The 19,652-nt window shown below is 52.1% G+C and overlaps 2 protein-coding genes across 4 annotated transcripts in view; one reads left to right on the forward strand and one right to left on the reverse strand.

Moving 5' to 3' along the window:
• The window catches only part of POLL (DNA polymerase lambda), a 37,723-nt gene that overhangs the window by 9,169 nt on the left and 8,902 nt on the right, over positions 1–19,652 (forward strand). The window contains exons 2-7 of one of the 3 annotated variants that reach the window (XM_062000919.1): positions 3,944–4,084; positions 4,216–4,357; positions 4,587–4,780; positions 16,480–16,626; positions 16,816–17,113; positions 17,755–17,917. In XM_062000919.1, the coding sequence (XP_061856903.1) occupies positions 4,000–4,084; positions 4,216–4,357; positions 4,587–4,780; positions 16,480–16,626; positions 16,816–17,113; positions 17,755–17,917 (1,029 nt within the window). In that variant the 5' untranslated portion in view covers positions 3,944–3,999. Of the gene's footprint in view, positions 1–3,943; positions 4,085–4,215; positions 4,358–4,586; positions 4,781–15,097; positions 15,127–16,479; positions 16,627–16,815; positions 17,114–17,754; positions 17,918–19,652 lie in introns of those variants that run through there. The other 2 variants (XM_062000920.1, XM_062000921.1) reach the window with 2 other exon arrangements.
• Positions 7,852–15,030, reverse strand: DPCD (deleted in primary ciliary dyskinesia homolog (mouse)). The gene is made up of 6 exons (XM_062000923.1): positions 14,952–15,030; positions 14,680–14,760; positions 13,985–14,109; positions 13,074–13,207; positions 9,059–9,161; positions 7,852–8,038 (listed from the first exon to the last, which is right to left on the reverse strand). Exons 1-6 carry the CDS (start codon positions 15,013–15,015, stop codon positions 7,934–7,936), a joined length of 612 nt encoding a protein of 203 aa, XP_061856907.1. The 5' UTR covers positions 15,016–15,030; the 3' UTR covers positions 7,852–7,933.

A 19,652-nucleotide genomic window follows, 5' to 3' on the forward strand; every position in this document is an offset into this window, starting at 1 on the left:
TACCTACCTGGCCTGCTGAGGAAGGGGCATGGCGGGGAGGTGATGTGGACTTCCTATGCTTGAACTTGCTCGGTAACCTTCATAGTGCATAACAAGGACCAGCCTCTGAAGTTCTGGGGAATCAGCTGCCTGGGTTTTGGAAGGTATTTGAGTGCAAAGGGTGATAAAGGACCCACAAAGGAAAGGAAAAGGCCGTTTTCTACTGGATTTGGCTGCTGCTGGCAGTCTCTGGAAGCTGGTGAGAAAGAAGGTTCAAGATAAATCACATCTCTTTCTGTCCCTCATTGAATAGGTGTCTTCTGCTGATGGAAGTTACTAGAAAACCATCGTTGAGGTGTATCTGCTGCTTTTCTGTTGCCCCTTGATGAGTTCTCTTGATCCTTTATGGGTTTAGGGATTAGTCTGGGGTTTCGTTCCCTAGGCAGTGGAAGCTGTTTGGCACAGAGTTGAGGGCAGAGACTATTGGAGATGATGAGGACAGGACAATTTACAGGCACTAACTTGTGATTCCAAGCCTGGGAGAGGTGTGGCAAAGAGTTCCCATCTCATCATGGACTCAGCATGACTGTGTATGCTGCAGGGAGTGGAGGTAGCTGGTCCAGAGACACTTTAACCTGCTGAATAACAGGGGAAACTTTATTAGTATCCTGCATCTTTATCAATTTAAGTGTGTCAGTGCCAGAACACTCAGATCTTTTGGTTTGCATGCCCATTGCACAGCACAGTATGGTTTTGCCCTGGTGTCAGACTAGAAGTGCTTCACTGTAGCAACTAATGGGTTGTTTGTGTAAACTGTTGAAGGGCTACTGCTGTCTGCAGGGCTGGACCTTGCTGGTGAAAGCTGCTTTGGCTGACCTGCTCTTGGGGCAGGAAAATGGACCTGATTAACAAACCAGCAAAGCACGGTTTGCTTCACTGCAGTAACTTGCAATTATCTCTGCTCCTTTCCTGCTTTCAGAGAAAAGCTAATCCTTTTCTTTCCTTATTCTATGTTTTCTTTTTTGTTGCATAGGCTGGAAAGGGAAGTGGAGGAAGGAAAATAGGTGTGATTCTGCTGGGGTGCTTGGCTACCACCACTACAGTGAAGTGTGAAGGCACAGGGAAATGCTGGGAACAAGGCACTTGGAGGGTGGTCAGTGTTGCACAGAAAGCTCTGGAAGCAGGGATCCAGACTCTCTTTTCGCTGATCCCTTTGAATTTTTTCACTTGGAGGTATCACCAGGCTACCATTAAAAATTGCTGTCATCTTGCAACAATGCAGACTGAGGTCTGGTCTGGGAGATGGAAGACAAGCTTTAGTGAGGCCAGGCTCACTCTGGGTGTGATGGGTGCTTGTGTAGAGGTGGGAGGTTGTGAGGAGATCTGCTGTACCTGTTTCAGGCACCTGAGAAGAGGAAGAGGGCTGGTCTTGGTGAGTAAAAGATCCATGGATGTGCTTTGCATCCTGCTACCTTCCCTCAGTACAATGCTGCTTTCTCCCTGAGCTCACAGTCCTTTACATATTAAAGGTGTATTAGCAGGGAAAATGGTGGAGGGGAAATAACACAAACAGGCTTCAGCTGGCTAATGGGAGATGTTCACCAGATGTGCTGCTGGCCTACATGGCCCATGTGCAGCTGTCCATCCTGGTTTCCTCTCCTGAAGTGCCATGTGCTCAGAGGCTACCTTGCAAAACAAACAAACCAAGCAGTAGCATGCACAGGTGGGGAGAGAGGAGTCCAAGCTGCTAGGACTTGCTGAGATACCTCATCTCCTGTGAGTAACTCCCTGCTCCTGCCTAAGCAGCTAGCAGAGGACTCTGTGGGTTGGGCAGTCTGGCCCCTTATGCATCTCACATGTAGTCCAAGGACTCTTGTTTCTTCCTCATACCTCCATTGTATGGCTTGCAACTCTGGGCCACACATGTGACTCGTAGGATGGAGAAGGTTTTCTGGAAGCCTGGAGAAGGATTGTGTGCATGTCCATCTGTCATGCTGGCCTGTCAGAATGGCAGATGGAGGGGATCTGTGTGCTTGGAGGGGCAGAGGAGTGCCAGAGCTGGGGTGCCTGTCCATGTCTCACTCCACGGTGGAGCTGAAGACCCATCTGCTGCAGCCAAACCCCACAGCTCTTGCTCCTGGTGCTCAGACTCTGAAGGCTTCAACCTCTCGACCTTCACACAGGTGCAGAGCTGCTACTGGATTGGTTTGCAAGTAACCTTCCAAGGGTTAATGCACTGTGAGAAGGTTGCAAAGGGCTGAAGCTTGGAATCCCCTCGATCTCTTGCCTGGAGAAAAACAAAGTCCAATAAGCCAGCACCCCTGGATTCGTGTTGGGGGGGATTAATTCATGCACTTGATGTTAAAGCTTGTCCGAGAGGTTTGTGCGGGGGGGCCATTGCTAGGGCTGGTTGGCCTCTCTAAATGGTTGCTAGGGCCCTGGCATCAAGGGCCAATGTAGCTGCCCACAGCCACGGTCACGGAGGGAATTACACAGCCACAAAGAAATTGTTATTCTACATAATCTGCTCTTTGGAGAGTGACTGTGGGGAAACAGGCTGGCCTCAGCATGCCGCCAGCTCTGTGATCATAGAAGCGTGCTGGCTGCAGAGATCGGCCAGGGCTCGCCTTCTGATCTGGGGACACCAGGGCTCGAGGCGCTAAGCTGCTTTATCAGCGATTTCTCTCTCCTGACACAAAGGTGTTTACTTGTTTTAACATCTCCCGGGACTCTATTTCTCCTTTTGTGTGGTCTTTATCCCCCGACGAGGGCTTTAGCCCAGATTACAGACAGAATTAAGGCATTTGGCGATGTGCCTCAGAACTGTGTGATGCTGGATCAAGGAGCAGAAAGTAACAAAATAATGGGGGGGAGATGCTGGGAGTGACCCCACGGCAGGGTCCGTGCTGTCGGCTTTCAGGACCACTTCATTGTCCTGAGAACCAAGAGCCTGCTGGAGAGGGGTGGCCATGCAGCAGGGTTTGAAAAGCAGGTGCTTCAAGGTTTATTGTGTCCTGCAGTTTTCATTTAGAGGGTGAGAGGAGGAAGAAGAAAAGAGGAGTTTGCAATAGGTGGCTGTTTTGAGCAGCTAGGGAGATTGTGCCCTCCATTCCTAAGAATCTGCCGTGGCTGGGTGGTGCTGGAGAGGGTGGGGTGATACTAGGGATGGGTTGTGCCTTGTGCTTGATGCAATTTCATGTGGCCCAGGGCGGGGTGGGCCCTCACCAGCCACCATCCACATAGTGAGCTGCTGGTTCTGCACTTGAATAAACAGCAGAGTGATACAGCCACAAAGCACCTGGCTTAGAGCTCCATGGAGATCTGGCTTTTTCTCTTTCACAGCAAGCAAGGAATTAAGGAGGAGGAAGGGGTCAAAAAAAACCCAGCCCCAAAACTGCTCTCTGGAGCAGCCCTGTCATGGCTGCCTTTGACCTGCCATGTTCAGCCCCAGATGCAATGGAACTGGAGGCAGTTGGGGTGAGCAGCCTCGGCAGACTGGGTCAGGAGAGTCTGATTTACCTGTAGATCTGAGACCTGTGTCAGAGCTATGGAAATAGCCCGGTGTGTTTTGTAGGACAGAGTCTGGGCTGGGATTGACTAGCTTAAGTGGCTGTTGCAGATTGAGGTTTGACTGAGTGTTGTCCTCTGTGGAAAGGGAGCCCCATCATTCAGAATACTGGTCACTTCTCCCAAGGAAAGGGATCCTGGCCTGCTGGGAGTCAGTTGTTGACTCTCCTTGGCTCTTCCTCTTGGGTGACCAGCGGGAGTCATCTCTTCCATGACAGATTGTGGCCCAGCCAGTAGCACAAGCTGAGGTAGGCAGAGGAAAACTGTGCAGGCTTTTGCATTCTATTAAATCACAGAAATGAGCTCTAGAAGGCTTGTGTGCCACCATCTCTGCTCCAGCCCGCTGAATTGGAAGGGTGCTGTGCTCCGACTCTCGTGGTGTTGCGTTTCATTGCAGTGGTCAGCTACTCACCTGCTTAGGGACTGACTTCCACCGTGGAGCTGGAGTCCTCGATGTCTTCTACGAAACGCCCTCCCTCCTCCTTTCCTGTGGGTATGACACCTACATCCGCTACTGGGACGTACGGGCCAGCACCAGGTGAGCCCCCGCTGCTGCTGCCCGGGGCTCTCCCGCCCTGCCTGGGCACTCGCCTGCGGCTCCACGGGCCCCTGCAGGCGGGCTGGGCCAGCCGAGCCTCAGCCCCTCTCTGGTTTGTGTTGCCCTCGCAGGAAGTGTGTCCGGGAGTGGGAAGAGCCCCACGACAGTGCCCTGTACTGCATCAGGAGCGACAGGAACCACATGCTGGCCAGCGGCTCCTCTCACTACGGCGTGGTGCGCCTCTGGGACAAGCGGCAGGCGCGCTGCCTGCAGGTAGGGCCGGGCAGCAGCACTGCCACTCACCTGTTCCCTGGCAGCACACTGCCCTGTCTCTCTGGAAGAAGAGAGGGGGTAGGGGGATGTCTTTGGGGTGAGGAGCCTCACCTACACACAACAAAAAGCTGCTTGTCCTCAGGCTTCTCGGCCTTTGTGTCTGTATTGCTGGCTGGGGTCTTTGGGTGGATCTCTTCTTTCAAAGACTGATTCTCCTGTTTTCTTGCAGAGCTTTCACCTGTCCTCACCCACGAGCAGCCCAGTGTACTGCCTCCGTTTCAGTACCACCCACCTGTACGCTGCCCTGGCATCAGCCCTGCACGTCCTGGACTTCACGGTGCCGTGAAGGGCACCGCAGCTGCTTCTGGTCACCCCAGCTCAGCAGAGTTGAGACATGGCTCAGGGAATCACAGGGTAGGAGAGGTGAGAAATGGCCCCCAGAGCTTCTGAAGGGATTTTTTTTTTTGCCTGCCAGAAAGCTACAATGAAGATTGCACAAAGGGCCAGACTTCCTCGGCCTCACCTGCCTGTTAGTGGAAATAAAGGCCAATTGTTCTTTACCCTTCTTATTTTGTGCAAGTCAGGGTTGGTTTTATTAACTTTATTATTATTTCTTTTTCCTTCCCGTGTGTTTTGTTTGTTTTGTTTTGTGTTTTTTTTTCCTGTGGATACAGCAATTGAGGGGCAAGTTGAGCCAGGATGCCCTGTCAGCTGTGTGGGCTGGTCAGGTTGAGATCAGCCAAGCTCTGAGCCATGTGAAGCAAGTCTAGGCTGTGAGTGGGGTGAACTGATGGGTGGAAGGGAAAAGTGCCTGAAGTGGGACCCACCTTTCATCCATGCTTGCTCTCCTGGCAGCTGATTGTGTTGTCCTTCACACCCAAGAGAAAGAATTGAGCTAAAAGTCAGAGCCAGCCCTGTTTTTGGTGTGTGTCCTCCCCAGGCTGGCCATGAGGTCAGGCTGTGCACCTGCCAGGGCTGAAATGGTCTCATTTTGCTTAAATAAAAGTCTGAAGGGAAACAAAAGAAGATTGTATGTTTTGTTTCAAGTTCTGAAGGGGCTGTGATGTTACCTGCTGGTCACAGAGGCTTGGCTGGGCAGAGGAGGCTGAGCCTATTTTCAGGTGCTCTCTGTGTCCAGCAGATCTCTCTCCCTGGCTAAATCCTGTGACACTGCTGCGTTGAAGGCAGTTCCTGTGACTTTGGACCTTGTTTTTTAGACAAGAATTCAAAAAGTAGAATCTGCACCTGTCCTGCTGCCTGCAAAATGAAGCAGCAACCTGGAGTAGTGCAAAAGCCTACTTTTAGCAAAATGAAACAGCAACCTGGAGTAGTGCAACAGGCTGTGGTGCGATTTACTGGGGTGCCCTGTAGGCACATAGAAATGGGCTCTGCTCCTTTCTCTATCAGCCTCTGAGCCCCAGCTGAGTCTCCGAACAGCTGTAGTTTTCAGCATGCTCTGTGCTGTCAGGATCAATGTGATGGCTGTGGGTGAACATAGTGGTGTCTGGGATCTGGATCCTCTCGGAGAAGGAGGTGCATGAACCCTACTTGGCTGAGTTTGGATATCCTGGATAGGCAAAGGAGAGGTTTTACATCACAGACTGGGAGCACTTCCAGGGCAAAGCACCCAGCACAGTGCTTTGTTAGAACTTAATAGGCAATTTCCACTGTGAAGAGGCTGTTCTTCCCTTGTGATGCACAAAAACTGGAAGAGGATGTTTGCTGGAACCTCTGCCTGCTGGAGCCTTCTGCTCTCAGGGGACTAGGCAGCAGCTCAGAGTGCAAAGTCTTTCCAGCACACTTCCCTGTCACAGTTCCTGGGCCACTTGTGTCTGCTGCCAGCTCCCTTGTAGCTACTGTGGTGCTATGTATTCTCCTCTGTGAATGGCAGAGGTCCAAGTGCCACAAGCAATGACCTACTGCTGTAAAAATATGCTGTGACTGTAACAGTCTTCCATCAGCTCAAAGCTGTAGACCCCCAAGAGATCAGTCCGAGAGAGTCATTCTAGGAGGACCTCTGGGTTACTGGTAACTCTCAGTTGTTGCTGAGAAGATGGTGCTTTGCATCAGGGATTGCTGAATAGTGCTGCTGGATTGCTTGGAGCACTTTGGGCTCTGTGTTGGAGGAGACCTTTAGTTAAGTGATTAGGCACCAGGTGGAAGACCAGAGAGAACAAGGTGGCAGACTTTGGAGTCGGGGAGGCATGGCTTTCCTCAGATCCTGGTGTGTTACAGGTCTTTTAATGAAATGGAGATTTTAAATGTCTTTGGCAATGTCCCCAGGGAGAGGCCATGAAGGAACCAGTGCAACTGTGGGCTGGGAGGAGGGAGTCTTTACTGCACCGGGACTTGGGCAAGGCTGAGTAGGAACGAGTCTGTCAGCTGAGCAGATGCCCCAGAGGCCTCAGCCTCCTCCCAAGAGAGGCCTCCTGCAATGCCACTCCTGCCATTTCTTTTCTGCAGCCCGTGTCAGTGGGTTCCATGCTCTTGCAGCTGTTTTTAGGTTCTTCCTGGCTGATGCCTGGAGCAGAGCTGCAGCCCCATGGTGCTGCCAGGACTGAGGGTAGAAGGATGCACCCTCACACCTGGGGTGACACTGGGGAGCGGGGAAGCTGTGAGTGGGGCTGGCACACTGGCTCAGATGAGCTCTGCCAGCCCATGGGAGAACTGTTCAGGTGGCCTCAGCAGTGAGGCTCTAACAGGGGATGCCTCCCAGGCTCAAGGAGTTTTTGTGGTTTGAAAACAGTCCTCTCCAGGGGAGTTACACTTAAAAGTAGAGTTTGTTAGGGTAGGAGTTATTCCAATATGAACTAGTATGGAAAGACATGGAAAGTGATGGCACAAGGATGGCTGGTGCAGGAGGAGAGACAGTCACTGGTTGGAGGGTGAGTTGCTGGGGGTTGGCCAGGCCTGTGCACAGGGCCTTGCCTGTGCCCTCGCCAAGGGCCTGTGCTGCTGCTCTCCCTGTCCCCACTGTCCTCCCATGCCATGCAAATGAAGGCAGCTGCAGTTGGGTTCCTGTGCGTCACCTGGGAGGAATCGGTTGAGTGTCTTCCTCTTCACTCCATATCATAGAGTGTGCCCATACAGGAGCATTGGTGCTGTCTGCAGAGCTGCTGGGGTCACCAGAGCATCCTTCTGACTGCACAGAGGGCCTAGCACAACAGCACAGGAGGGAGGTGCCTCTGAGTACATCCCAGGAAGGTAAGGGGGGGCCATGAAGGAGTTCTCATTTTCCACAGGGGATGGTGGCAGACAAAAGGAGTTCCCAAGAGGAACCACCCAGCTCTTACATCTCTGCTCATGGAGGATGGGGAGAGGGCTGCTGGCTGTGGATGAGAGGCACTTCCTTTACTTGCTGCAGCTTCCCTCATTTCATGGAAGGATCACAAGAGTCTGCATAAATCAGACCAGGCAGTAAAGAGATCAACCACCCTGCTGTCTCCCTGGGCCTACAAAGATTCCTCCACAAGGTTCTGTTAACAACAGGACTATTTTTTATTAGAAAAGGCAAAAGAAATACCATGGAGCCATGCCAGTGAGCTGCCCCCTACCTTGGCCCTTGGCATCCACTGACTACTGTGTCTTGCAGTCTCCATCCCCGCTGTTTGCTGCCTTGATCTTCTTCAACTCCTTCTGCAGCTGCTCTTCTGCAGCCAGGATCTCCTTTGGCTTCTGGTACTGTAGAACAAATGCCTTAGGGCTCCTGCTCTAAGCAGCCCAGCTGGGGCTCTCCTGCCAAGGGAGGCCTTTCTGTTACTAGCTGCCTCCAAAGCCTATTTGGAGAGGTGGTGCCACCACGCTACAGACATGGGGTGAGAGCTGGAGTGTCTTTCACACTGCAAGTAAAACGTTTCAGGCCTATGTGGAGTGCTGGCCCCCACCAGCCCCTCTGAGATATCCTGGTAAGCTGTGGCATGCAGACCCCTGGTGTGTTCTCTGGTTGTATGCTCACACATAAAAGACAGATATATATATATATACTTCTAAATGCCTTTTTAAAAGGCAGAGAGAGAGGGTAAGAGTTGCAGTTCCTCTGTCTTCCCTCCAGCTGCATTTCATGGTGGATGCAGGTGCTGTTTGAGCTCAGGGCTCAAGATGCTCCTCTTGGCCTATTTCCTCTGCACAGGCCCCCCAGCTCTGCTGCCATGCTCTGTGTGAGGCTGGCCTCTGCATGTAAGACAAGCACTTGATGCTCAAAAGCATCAGTCTGCCTCTGACTGCTCCTTGCAACAAGTGTGTGCCTGTTTTGCTGGTCTCTCTCTCCCACTGTGTATGTGGGTGTGTCCTCTCCAACACAAAGCATGTGGGGTTTTTTAATCTTTATCTTTTTTCAAAACTGAGACCTTTAAGTGCAACACTTCCTTGGACTGTACGTGCTCCAAGGCAAGAGAAATTTGCTGTCACTGAGAGCAGAGGCTTGCTTGGGCTTGGGGGAGGGGATACAGGGTATGACAGACATTCTTCCACCTGCAAGTCACTTTGAGCAGCAAGCAGGGCCCCTGCTGTGGCCTGGGCTGTCCTGGCTAGTGTCAGCATGCCCTGTGTCATTTGAGACTCCCACTGTGTGACAGGGAAGGGGGCTCATCAGTGACCCTCAGCAGATCTCCCTGCTCTGCCTGGTTTCCCCACATCTATGAATTTTAACATCTTTGTGGACACAGAAGAGCGAAGTGCAGTTCTGCATGGCTAAAGCCTCACCGTGATGATCAGGGTGTTGTTGGCATGGGTGAAGCTCAGGGCAGCCGCGTCCAAGGGGAGCTGGTATCGGTCCAGGTCAGGAATAGAGAACTTTTTGTAGTACCTACAAATGAGAGAGGAGACACAAATGATGAAAGCTGGGGTCCTCTTCCTCCACTACCAGTGCTGAGCTATGGAGTACTTTCTACAAGGTGGCAATGAGGACAACAGACCTCTCAGGGTTGGCGGGAGGACCTTGTGCCATGTTGTGTGCCTGCTGGTGCCCCCAGGCTGGCAGGAGCACTGGAAACAAATCTCAAAATTGGAAATCAGAGCTGGCCAAGTCCTGAAGGGCTTTGGTGTGTGAAAGCAGACTTGGTGCCCCCAGCTTCCCCTTCAGTAGTGCCAGACATGGTTAGCAACAGACTGCTCAGCCCTACCAAGAGGTGTTCTTGGTCTTTGTCACAGCTCGTGGCCTCTCATTCCCTCTAAGTACCAGCTCTCATTAGCTCTTGTCAAAGCCCCTGTGCTCTGTGACTTACTTTCCTAAGTGATGCACCATTTTGTGTTGCAGTCCTTCCTAAATTCATCCTTTTGACTTCTTGCCGTGTTTCCTTGGTAGCTTCCTGCTTTGGTGGTGCTCAGGCATCCCCAGGGCACAGAGCTCTAGGTATGGCTGCCCACAGTCCCCTGGACCTCTGCTCTGCAGCATCTCCTTGCAGCCCCCATGGTGGCCGTGGTGCTCCTCAGCACTCCCAGCTGCCTCAGCTGTTCTTTCCCTGGTCTCTACCTCAGTCTCTCTATCACCTCTCACATCCAAGTAGAGGATAGAGGAGTTTTTGCAATCTCCCTTTCCAGCCTGTGTCTCTCCACCAACCAAACCATTTCCTTTGCTCACTAGGAAGGAAAGGAGGTCTGTCTCAGAACTGGAGGGGTTCTAAGATGTCTAGGCAGCCAAGAGATTTCCTAAGGCTTTGGGACCAGAACCCTGTAGCTCTCTGCATTTGCCTGAGACCTTTATCACTTGCCACAGCTTGTCCTGCATTTGCTGCTTCTCTCTGGGGCTGAACCACATATGCTGGGCAGTACTCCTGTGCCTGTGTAGCATTCTTACTCTCTTCCAGCACTCCCGTGGGCAACCCTCTCCAAGGAAGTGGCCTGTAGCTGGTACTGAGGTTCCCAGAGCAGAGCAAGAACAGGCTGCGGCTGTTGTCTTGCCATGAGGGATGGTTCTCCCTTCAGCTGGCACTGTGTGAGGCTCAGTCTCTCGAGCTACCTCTGCCCAAATTGCAGTTTGTTTTCCAAGTCAGAGTGGAAACAGCTACAAAGGGCAAATGGCTGTGCGGGTGCAGCGGGAGGAATGCACGCAGCCTGTTACCGCAGGGCTCAAACCCTTCTGTGTTGTCACTGCTGTCGGTATTTGGAAAAGGTGGCAGACATGGATAATAAGGGAGATGTCAAAGGTTAAACAGCAGAGATTAGATGAACACAAAGACATGTTAAGGAAGTGTTAACTTCTTACCGATTAGACAAAAAAAAAAAAGCAATACACAGGAAAAAAAACCCCACCACTGTTTCAAAGGGCCTTGGGAGTCATCAATGAAACAGCAGCGTTCTGCTGCCCCGGGACTAAGGAGAACGGGAGAAGAATGGCTTTGGCTGGCCTCAAACTAAAATCTGTGACAAGATCAAAGGAAACCAGATCTGCCTGGCCACCCCCTCCTCCTCCTAACATTACGCTGCCTCTCGCTGCAATAATTGAATCGGGTTTGGCGTTTGGGGAGGTGTCTTTCTGGGTTTGTTTTTAGAGTTTAGTTTAATGGATTTATTTTACAGCAAGAGGTTTTAAGCAAATCCCACTTGAGCAGCCCTTGCCGTGGCCAGGGGGAGCGGGAGTGACTGGTGGAAGTGAAGAGCTCCTGCCTGTGCTGGGGAGGTAGCTGATGGGTGGTTATCCCCACTGAGGCAGGCAGATTCTCTGCCCTCGCCTCTCACCTCATGGCCAAGGGCAGTATTGCACTCTGAGCCTGAGATCTACAGAGCATATGTGGATCTTATTTTCCTACTGGAAACGCACTTTTTTGTCAGCCTGTAGGGAACACTGCTACTGGTATGCTGAGAATTTAGAGTTGAGCTACTCAGTAGTGACTTGGCAGCCCATCCCGCTGCTTGTGCCTGTGGCTGGCGGTCAGCACAGCTCTTGCTCAGAAGCAGTGTGGCTGACTTCCAAGGGATGGAGAGGCTCCGAGGCTTCCTTTCTCTTCTCTAGTGATGTGTGCTCTCTCTGTGGACTCCATGCCTTTGTTGCTATCTTGGAATTAGTTGCTGAGTGGTGCCTTGCCCTGGCCAAGACCCAGGAGAAATGACATAAGATATCCCGGAGCCTGTAGTTAGTGTTGTGGTGCTGGCGTCTGTCCCTGCTCCCTGCTGACAGCAAAGTCATTCTTGTCCCCAGTGAGGAGACTTCCAGCTTTCATTCCAAAAGCCCTTAACTTCCATGTGCAGGAAGTTTCATATTCAACTTCCACATTCATCTCTCTCTGACACAGGCCTACAGGTGTGGAGGTGTCAACTGCTTGTTGGGGACTGCTGCTTTCCTGAGAGTGGTATGGAACAGGTTGAAGTCAATGGTACCTTATGATTCTACTACAGCTACACAGGCAAGGAACTTCCCACATACACATGCTATTGGTAGGAAGTTCCCACATACACATGCTATTGCTAGGATTGGGAGATAAGCCTGCCTGTGACAGTATGTGGTTGGACTTAGGCTCAGGTACTCCCTTCCTGTCCTACCTCCATGTGTGGCTGATGGCAATCTCATTCATCTTTGCTAGACAGGTCTCCCTGCTAAGGTAGCCCTCTTCCCCCGTTAATCCTTCTGTGTGCATTTGGGCCAGCATCTTTCTGTACTAGACCTGTAATTGCTTGCTCTTTTTATGGGATAGACTCCTGCTTCCTCATGTCTAGCCTCCTCCTGCTTTTCAGCGTCCAGGTGTGCTCATGTGCACGGCCCAAACGCCCCCTCGCCGTGGCCTCCGATGTGGTAAACCTTTACCTGAAGACCTTCTGCAACGGGGAAGGCGCTCAGCAGCCACAGCGGAGCCGTTCTTTGCCGACAGCACCACCTACAGCCAGCTACAAACTGCGGCTTAGAGAGGGCTGACGCCAGCTTGAGAAACACCCGGGTCGGATTTACCCGTGAATCTGATCCGTCTCTGTTCTACAGCACTGTTGGGGAGGGAAGGTGAGCTGAGAGCAGCCTGCCCAGCTTTCCACACTGGTGTGTTATCCCAGTTTGGAAGACAAGTGAAAGCTATTTACAGTATCACCGCTTGTTCTCCCAATACTTGCTCCTTGCTATGTCTCCCCAATATTACTGCTCATCCTGGCTTCTCTCACTGAGGCTGTAAATGCTTTGGGGCACAGGTGCCTTGTACTGACACAGCATAGGATGATGCTTGAAAGCCTTTTCTCTTTTTTTCCTTCCCATCTCAAATCTCTTTTGGCAGAATATTGTGGTGCTTCCTTTGCAGACCCTGTCTGCTACCTCCAGCTTGACACCCTGCTGTTGTGACTACGGGGCAGGTTTACTCGGGGGCATCTGTCTGCCTGGGTGCCCACAGCTTCGCTGCCTGTTGAATCCTGCAGCTCTGTGTGTTCTGAGATACAATGACTAGGTCAAAGTATTGTGTGAGGGGGAGAAGGTGGGATGCTCCACCTTCTGCAAGATCTTCGTTTTTCTACGGGAGTGACATTTGACAGGGAAAGAATGGAGCAAATACCTTGCTAGTGGAACTATGAGGTAAGTTTGCAAAGGGCAGCACAGAGCTTCAGGGGCTCTACCATAACTGTGTCTGGGGCAGTTGGGAGTGAAAACTGGACAGCAGGAGACAGGCAGCTGCAAGGTGAGGCCCCTCAGCCCTTGCACGCTGGGGATAGAAGGGAAGAGAGGCCACCCCTCCGTGCAGTTGGTCGCCAGGCCCGTGTGCCAGCCCACCCCGGGGACCAGCAGCACTGGCAGTGCTGTGCTTACTTCTTGTTGGTGGTCCGGACAACACAGCAGCGCTGCTCCTTCTCCACAGAGACGCTGTAGACCTCCCTGGGGTAGGGCAGGTTACGGATCCGCCACTGGAAGCTGCTCAGGGTGTCCTTCCTCATGAAGACAGGCTACAGCAAACAAGTGCCTTTAGCAAGGCCCCTTCATATGGTTCCTCTCTGCCCTGTCCCCTTCCTCCTGTACTACCTTGAGAGGCTGCACATGTGAGTAGCTCTTCTTTCACACTGGAGCGTTACGGAGTAACTCAAGCAGCTGGCTGAGCATCCGTTTCCTAGCACTGCTCTGCCTTTACTCAGGGCACTGCCTGCCCCGCTTGCAGGGGGCCACAAGTGTTCAGAGAGTCTTTCAGTACAGGATTACAGGGAAACCAGGCCTCTTCCTCACAGGTAACTGAATCCTGAGTTCTGCCTACCCTAGGGACCTGATAGATTCAGTCCCAGGTTGTTGTGCAGGGCTGTGCTTGTGTTTCAGGTCTGTAGAAAAGACAGTGACAGACTAAAACCTACACCTCCTGAGCTGGTGGGATGTGAAGATGAAACAGGCCCTGCTATAATTAAGAAGCAGCCTGCTATGCAGTGCCTGAGCCAGCGTTTCCTTGTTATTGCCCCTGCTTTCTAGCCCCTGACTGTCCGTTTTCAGAAGCCAGAATGTGTTGGCCAACACAGCAGTACAGTTTCTCTACTTAAATGACAAATCTGGGGAAGACCCCAAAACAACCTCAGCTGTTTTCTACCCAGCCCTGCACCTTTGGGATGATTTGTAGCAGAGTGTTGGGCACATTAGGGCCAACTCTTGGGGCTGTGAGTGATCTGTGGTCTACTAACTACTGCTGTAAGTACAAGGCTAGGTAGTTGCAGGTGGAGTGGTGCCTGCAGCCCCTTACATACATTGGAGCTGCTTTCCTTTATGAGGTCTGACTCCAGCACTCCCAGCAGCGGTGAGGTTGGCTCTCCCACTTCAACCTGCCACTTGCCGTAGCCTCCGAGGGTGTTCTTTTCTCGCCATTTTCTGCCTGTGGAAGGGAGAAGAAGGGTTATTATTCTGCTCTGTAAGAACTCCAGTAAACCATTGCCAAAGCTGCCCAGCACACTGAGATGATCTGAAGATATGGGTCTGGATTCCGGTCCTTCCCATTTTGGTGTGAGTGGATCTGGGAGCTGGCATGCTCCTGAAGTCAGAAAGTCAGTGCCTCACTTTTTTTGGCAGTGGGTGCTGGGGTTGCAACAGGTGCCATACCACAGCTGATGTGGTTTTGGACAAGAGCCATAACCGCCACCTTGCTTGCTTGTGGTTGCAGAAGCCACCAAAAGCATCTTCAACCCCAGCATGCGATCCAAACAGCATTCACCTTTAGGCTGTGGTGATAGATGAGCTGTTGGGGAGAGATCCTGGGCTAAAGCAAGGTCTGCTAAGCCATGACTGTCACAGAGCCATCACGCTGTCCCTACAAGCTTCAGCTACAGCTGTCTTTAGGGGTGATGGGTTCCAGGGCCGGTGCTCCCTCTCACCCTCCCAGCCCTGCGAGGGTGGACTCGCTGCCCTGTGCGCTGTCTGCCGGGGGCTGCCTGGGACCACCACTTACTCACTAACTGACTGGTCTTCAGGTCGTACTCTTCGGCCATCTCCTTCCCATCCTCGAACAGGTAGTGGATCTTGCGCTTGCCTAGAGGCGAGGCGGGAGGTGAGGGCAGCCGGGCCCACACGGCTCCCTGCGTGCGCGCTGCCTTGGGGCCGCATTGCCGCCGTGGCGGCCGCTCCGCCCCCCGCCCGCTCGCTCCCGCGTCACCCCAGGACACATCACGGGGCAGACGGGGTGGGAAGGACGGGGCTCCCCGCTCCCCCCCGCCACGTTACCGTCCTGCACCAGCGCGGTCTTGCCGGCGGCCCGCAGCCTGTCCGGCCAGCTCGGCACCGCCATGGCGCCGGGGCCCGCGTTGCCGCGGCAACGGCCACACTTCCAGCGCCACCCGGAAGCGCTTCCCGCGCCCCGGCCCCGCCGCCCCGGCCCCGCCGCCGCCCCGGCCCGAAGGTGAGCGCGGCCCCGCGCCCGGGCCCTGCCCCGGGGACGGTGTCCTTCCCCCGCCGGCGCCCAGGCTCCTCTCCGCCCCGCTCGCCTCAGGCCGGGGAGCTGCGGCAGTTGTGCCCCGTCCCCGAGGTCTCGGGTGCCGCTCGTCCTGGGCCGAGGCGGATGGGTGGGCTGGAGGCCTTCGTGGCCTGAGGATGCTGGCGGGGCGAGTCTGGTACCTCAAGTGCTTGGTTTGGGTTGGTTTACATAGTTAAAGCGCTGCCTAGAAAAACGCCTTACCAAAAGCCTGGTCTGGTTTTTCTTTCTGAAATAGAAAGTACTTACACTTCTGGAGTGGGGAGGTGTTTTGGGCAAAACATCCTGAAAGCAGATAAGTTTCTGTGAAGCTGAGTTTTAATGATGTAACGGGGTTTTTCCTCCGAAGATGAACTCTACCTGGCGTGAACAAGGACTTAAGCCCAGCGCTGGCTTGGTCTTCAGGATGGTTGTGTTTAGCACTTGGTTGAAAAGGTGACTGTAGGGAGAAGACCTGGTCAGGAGGGAACCACTGCCAGCTCTTCCAGGCTCAACATGATAGGTTTTTGTTGGTTGGATGTGTGTGTGTGTGTGAAACCTTAAAGCAAAACATGAAGTGCTGCGCAAAGTGGAAACCTCCAAGTTGGTGTTGGCTTAACACTGCAGCCGGGTGGAAGGGGCTGTGGGACGTATGGTGATTCAGGGGTTTGTTTGGGCTACAGAAAACCAAACTTCTTGGCAGCCTGGGCCAGTAGTTAAAGCTCCAAAGTTCACCTTTACAGTGTTTGTGATGGTAAAGCTACACTTGGAACTGTATTGGATGGGACCGGTTGATCTTTACAAATGTGCCATTTGCAGCTGAAGCTGGGTTGTGACTTTTCCTCCTGTAGCTGTGTGAGACACTTTTATTGATCAGCTGCTTTATCTCTTCTTGTTGATGACTGGATTTCAGCCCTGGCAGAAGAAATGTTTCCTCTTCATGGGAATGTGCTTAAGAAATGCCTGGGAAATAAAATTGCTGCTCTTGGCTGGGTGGGAAGGAGCTCCAAAATGTTAAAGCAGTGAAATACTTTGTATTGTCCTTGGGTTTATTTCTAAGCCACTCAAGCAAGGTCATCTTCTGAAGTGTCTTTTTGGTGGTTTCAAGCTTTAATTTTTCTGAGCTTGTGAGCTGAAGTTCTTGTTCCCAGTTGCCTCCTTCAGGGCAAGCATTTTGGAAGGCAACAACAAAAACTTATCAAACCAACAAAGTCAGCAAGCAAAATGAGTGAGCCTGAAGCTGTTGTTGTTGTGATTGTGTGCTGCTGTTCTAAGCAGCTTCTCTCTGTCTCTTACTGGCAGTCACAGTTGCAGCCAAACCTCCCACCAGGCCCATGGAACCACGGGGGATCGTCAAAGCCTTTCCCAAAAGGAAGAAGGTGAGGGAGGACCCGGGGAACAGCATCCCTCCAAAGATCCCCAAAGAGGAAGGGATGGAGACACCTGATGGTAAGTGCTGCATGCCCATGAGGTGGAGTACCATACTCCTACCCCAGCTTGTTAACTGGAGGGGCCGTTCCCCAAAGGCTGGAAAGCCTGTGCCTCAAGGGGGTTTTGTTTGTGTGGAGGCCATGGCTCGGTTGCTTTGGGACACCGTTTCTCTTGCCCCTGAGCTCCTGCCTCTGTGCTTTACCTCAGCAGAGTGGCTGAAGCCGGTGACTGCCTACGTGTTGCAAGCTGGCGTGGGCCAAGCCCGGGCAGAGATCTTCCACAAGCAGGTAGTGCAGAACGGAGGTGCTGTCTGCCACCGGCTCTCCTCGGACGTCACGCACGTCATCGTGGCTGAGGACATGGACTGTGAGCGGGCCTTTCGGCTCCTTAAACTCACCAAGCTGCCATCAGGGCTGCAGCTGGTGAAGGCGTCCTGGCTGAGTGCTTGCATTAGAGACCAGAAGCTGCTGAGTACTGCTGGCTACCGTGTCTTTGTCCCTCGCAGGTGAGCGAACGCCCTGCTGTCATTCCTCCCTGCAGCACCTCTATCCTAAACTGAACAGCACTCAGCTTTAACCTCTGCTCTAAACCTCAGCCTGTGACCCCTGGCATTTCCTGTGGGTGTGACTCAAACTCACTTTTCCCCATAGAGACTGTGAAATGTAGTAACTTTTGTGACCAGTTGTCGTTCTGTGAGGTAGCAGAACATGGAGTAGAGCGCAGAAGTGCTAACACGAGTCCTGTCACTTGTTACAGGTGTTAAAGGCACTTCTTCCTAATCCACCTGTGATAACAGAGAGACCTCTTTTTAAAATGCTGAGGATTAAATGCTGTTTCTTACTTATTGCAGATGAAAAGCAGAGAGAGCGTTGGTAACTAGGCAAAAGAGGAAATAAGGGATGGAGCAGCAGGCAGCCACAGGTTAGGATCAAAATGTTTTGGCAAAATTCTGGGGAAAGAGACTAAGAGCAAAGTAGGCAGGAGTGGGAGCTGCAGGTCATAAGAAATTGGGGAACTAAGGCAAAACCAGAGTACAATTCATACAAGTTGTTTGTTCTATCCCAAAACATGCAGAAGGATTTCTTGGTGAAGTCTCTAGGGGCTGAGTTCTCCAGCTCCTATACTGAGGCATCTGATCCATGGCAGGTACCTGGAGGAGGGAGAATTGCAGAAGCAGCAGCAGGTCCTGGGCAGTGAAGAGACCCAGCCCCCAGCAGAGGAGAGAGCAGTGAAACCAAATACTGAAGCACAGCTTGGGGATTCCTTGCAGCGAGGCCTGGGCACCCCTGGAGAGCAGCAACTGGCTGAGGTGAGGCTTCCTGAACAAGGCCCTTCTTGTGAACAGATCCTGCATGTGGCTTTTCCTGGCCAAGAGCATCCCTGCAGGGCTACAAGGGTGGATTTTATCAGCAAAGGGAAGGCATCTGAATGTTTCAGTGGGTTGATGCTGGCAGATTCTGGCTGTGGAAATGATCACTGCTTCTTGTCCATTTTAGGGACAAACTCCTGTCCCCATCAGAACATTTCCAGCTGGAGCTGTCCTGGTGCTGTGATCAGGCCAAGGCTCCCTCTGGTGATCATGTTTCCCCCCATGTCCTCCTGAGGAATATTTCCTGGCTGAGAATACCTCCCTTTCAGGAAGCTGTCTCTGATATTTCATCCCGTGTTCCTCACTGAGTCCTTTTTGGGTGTTGGCATTGAAATCTATCTGTAGTAAAGTTACTCCAGACCTCTTAGAGCAGCAGCTGCCTTGTAATGCTGGCATCTGTGTTCTAGCACAGTCCTAAATGTTGTTTCACAAAACCCCTGTAGTTACTCCCTAATTGGCAGCCCACTGAGGGCTCCTTTGTTTTAGGCTTTCTCTTGATATGTATAAGGGGAAAATATTTTCTCACTATACTTCTTAGCCAGTGTGCTGTAGGCAGAGCTGGCTACTTCTGCACTCCATCACCTCTGCAGTTGCCTCTTCTTTGCTGTTTCTCTTAACTCTTAATTCAGTGGTAATTGTTATTAACAAATCCCAATGGGAGAAAGAGGATCTTTTGTGCTGTTAGAGATCCTGGGGTATCTGCCCTGCTTTCTGCTCTCATTTACTTTGGGTGGTCAGACAGCTGCCAGAGCCTGAAGCCTTGTTACCTTTTTTATCTTTTAAATCCCCTCAAGCAATCATATTTCATGTTAGCCTGTGCACAAAAGCTTTGGACTAGGTGAGTTTGGGCAGGATAACTCACTGGATATGCATTAAAGACAGTATGAACCACTTTTTAAGACCCAGCTGCAACAGTAAAGGTGAAGCTTGAAATCTCAGCTTAGGAGTAGCATCCATTTAAGCGCATAGTCTTTTCCACCTTGAGTGGGTGTTTTTCCTCTGGGAGGTGATGAGTGTGCCAAGTTTCATCCTGAACAGGGTCTCTTCTGGCTGTCCTGTGTTTCAATGTAAACTCCTGCCAGGAAGCCCTGTTGCCAGGCAGACTGTAGCAACCTCTTTGTGACTGGCATCTGGAGGCAGTAGTTTTCTGCAAGGCTGCCTTTGCAAGTGATGCCAGTCATTCTCTGGCTGAGCCCTGGGGCTGTTACCCTAGGTTGTCTGCCTCCCTTTCCAGTGGCTTGGGATTCATGTGCTATCCTGGCTCCTGTGCTGTGCTCCAGACAACCCATACACATCTTGGTCTCACCTAGCTCCAGCCAGTCAGCTGCTGTAGGATCCTGGAGTGTCTCAGAAGCTGGTTTTGCACATATGGCTGTAAAGAGTCCATCAGCTTTGTTGGCGAAGTGTAAGAGAGTCCAGGGGTTTATGTGCTGTTTCACCTGTGTGGCTGCTGGCCAAGAGGACAGGGAGTGCATGCTCCAGCTACAGAGTTGTTTGTGTTGTGATTGGATTACATGCTCCTTAAATGCTTTTAAGGGGCTTTTTAACCAATCTAAACACTCGGAGACTTTGCTGCCCTTAGAGGGAACCGTGTCTTAAGGGACTTGTGTTTCAAGGCAAATGGAACTGCTTTAGTCTATCCAATCCCCAGCCTGACCCCATTTTCAGAGTTAGA

Source organism: Colius striatus, chromosome 8 (genome assembly GCF_028858725.1).
Source record: "Colius striatus isolate bColStr4 chromosome 8, bColStr4.1.hap1, whole genome shotgun sequence".
In the NCBI taxonomy this organism is placed as follows: domain Eukaryota; kingdom Metazoa; phylum Chordata; class Aves; order Coliiformes; family Coliidae; genus Colius; species Colius striatus.

Coding starts and splice junctions, on each gene's coding strand:
- DPCD (XM_062000923.1), bottom strand. CDS start 15,015: ATGGCGGTGCCGAGCTGGCCGGACAGGCTGCGGGCCGCCGGCAAGACC. Junction 13,208..13,984: donor TAAAGGAAAGCAGCTCCAAT/GTATGTAAGGGG, acceptor TGTTTGCTGTAG/CCTGTCTTCATGAGGAAGGA. Junction 8,039..9,058: donor ACAACACCCTGATCATCACG/GTGAGGCTTTAG, acceptor TTTGTTCTACAG/TACCAGAAGCCAAAGGAGAT.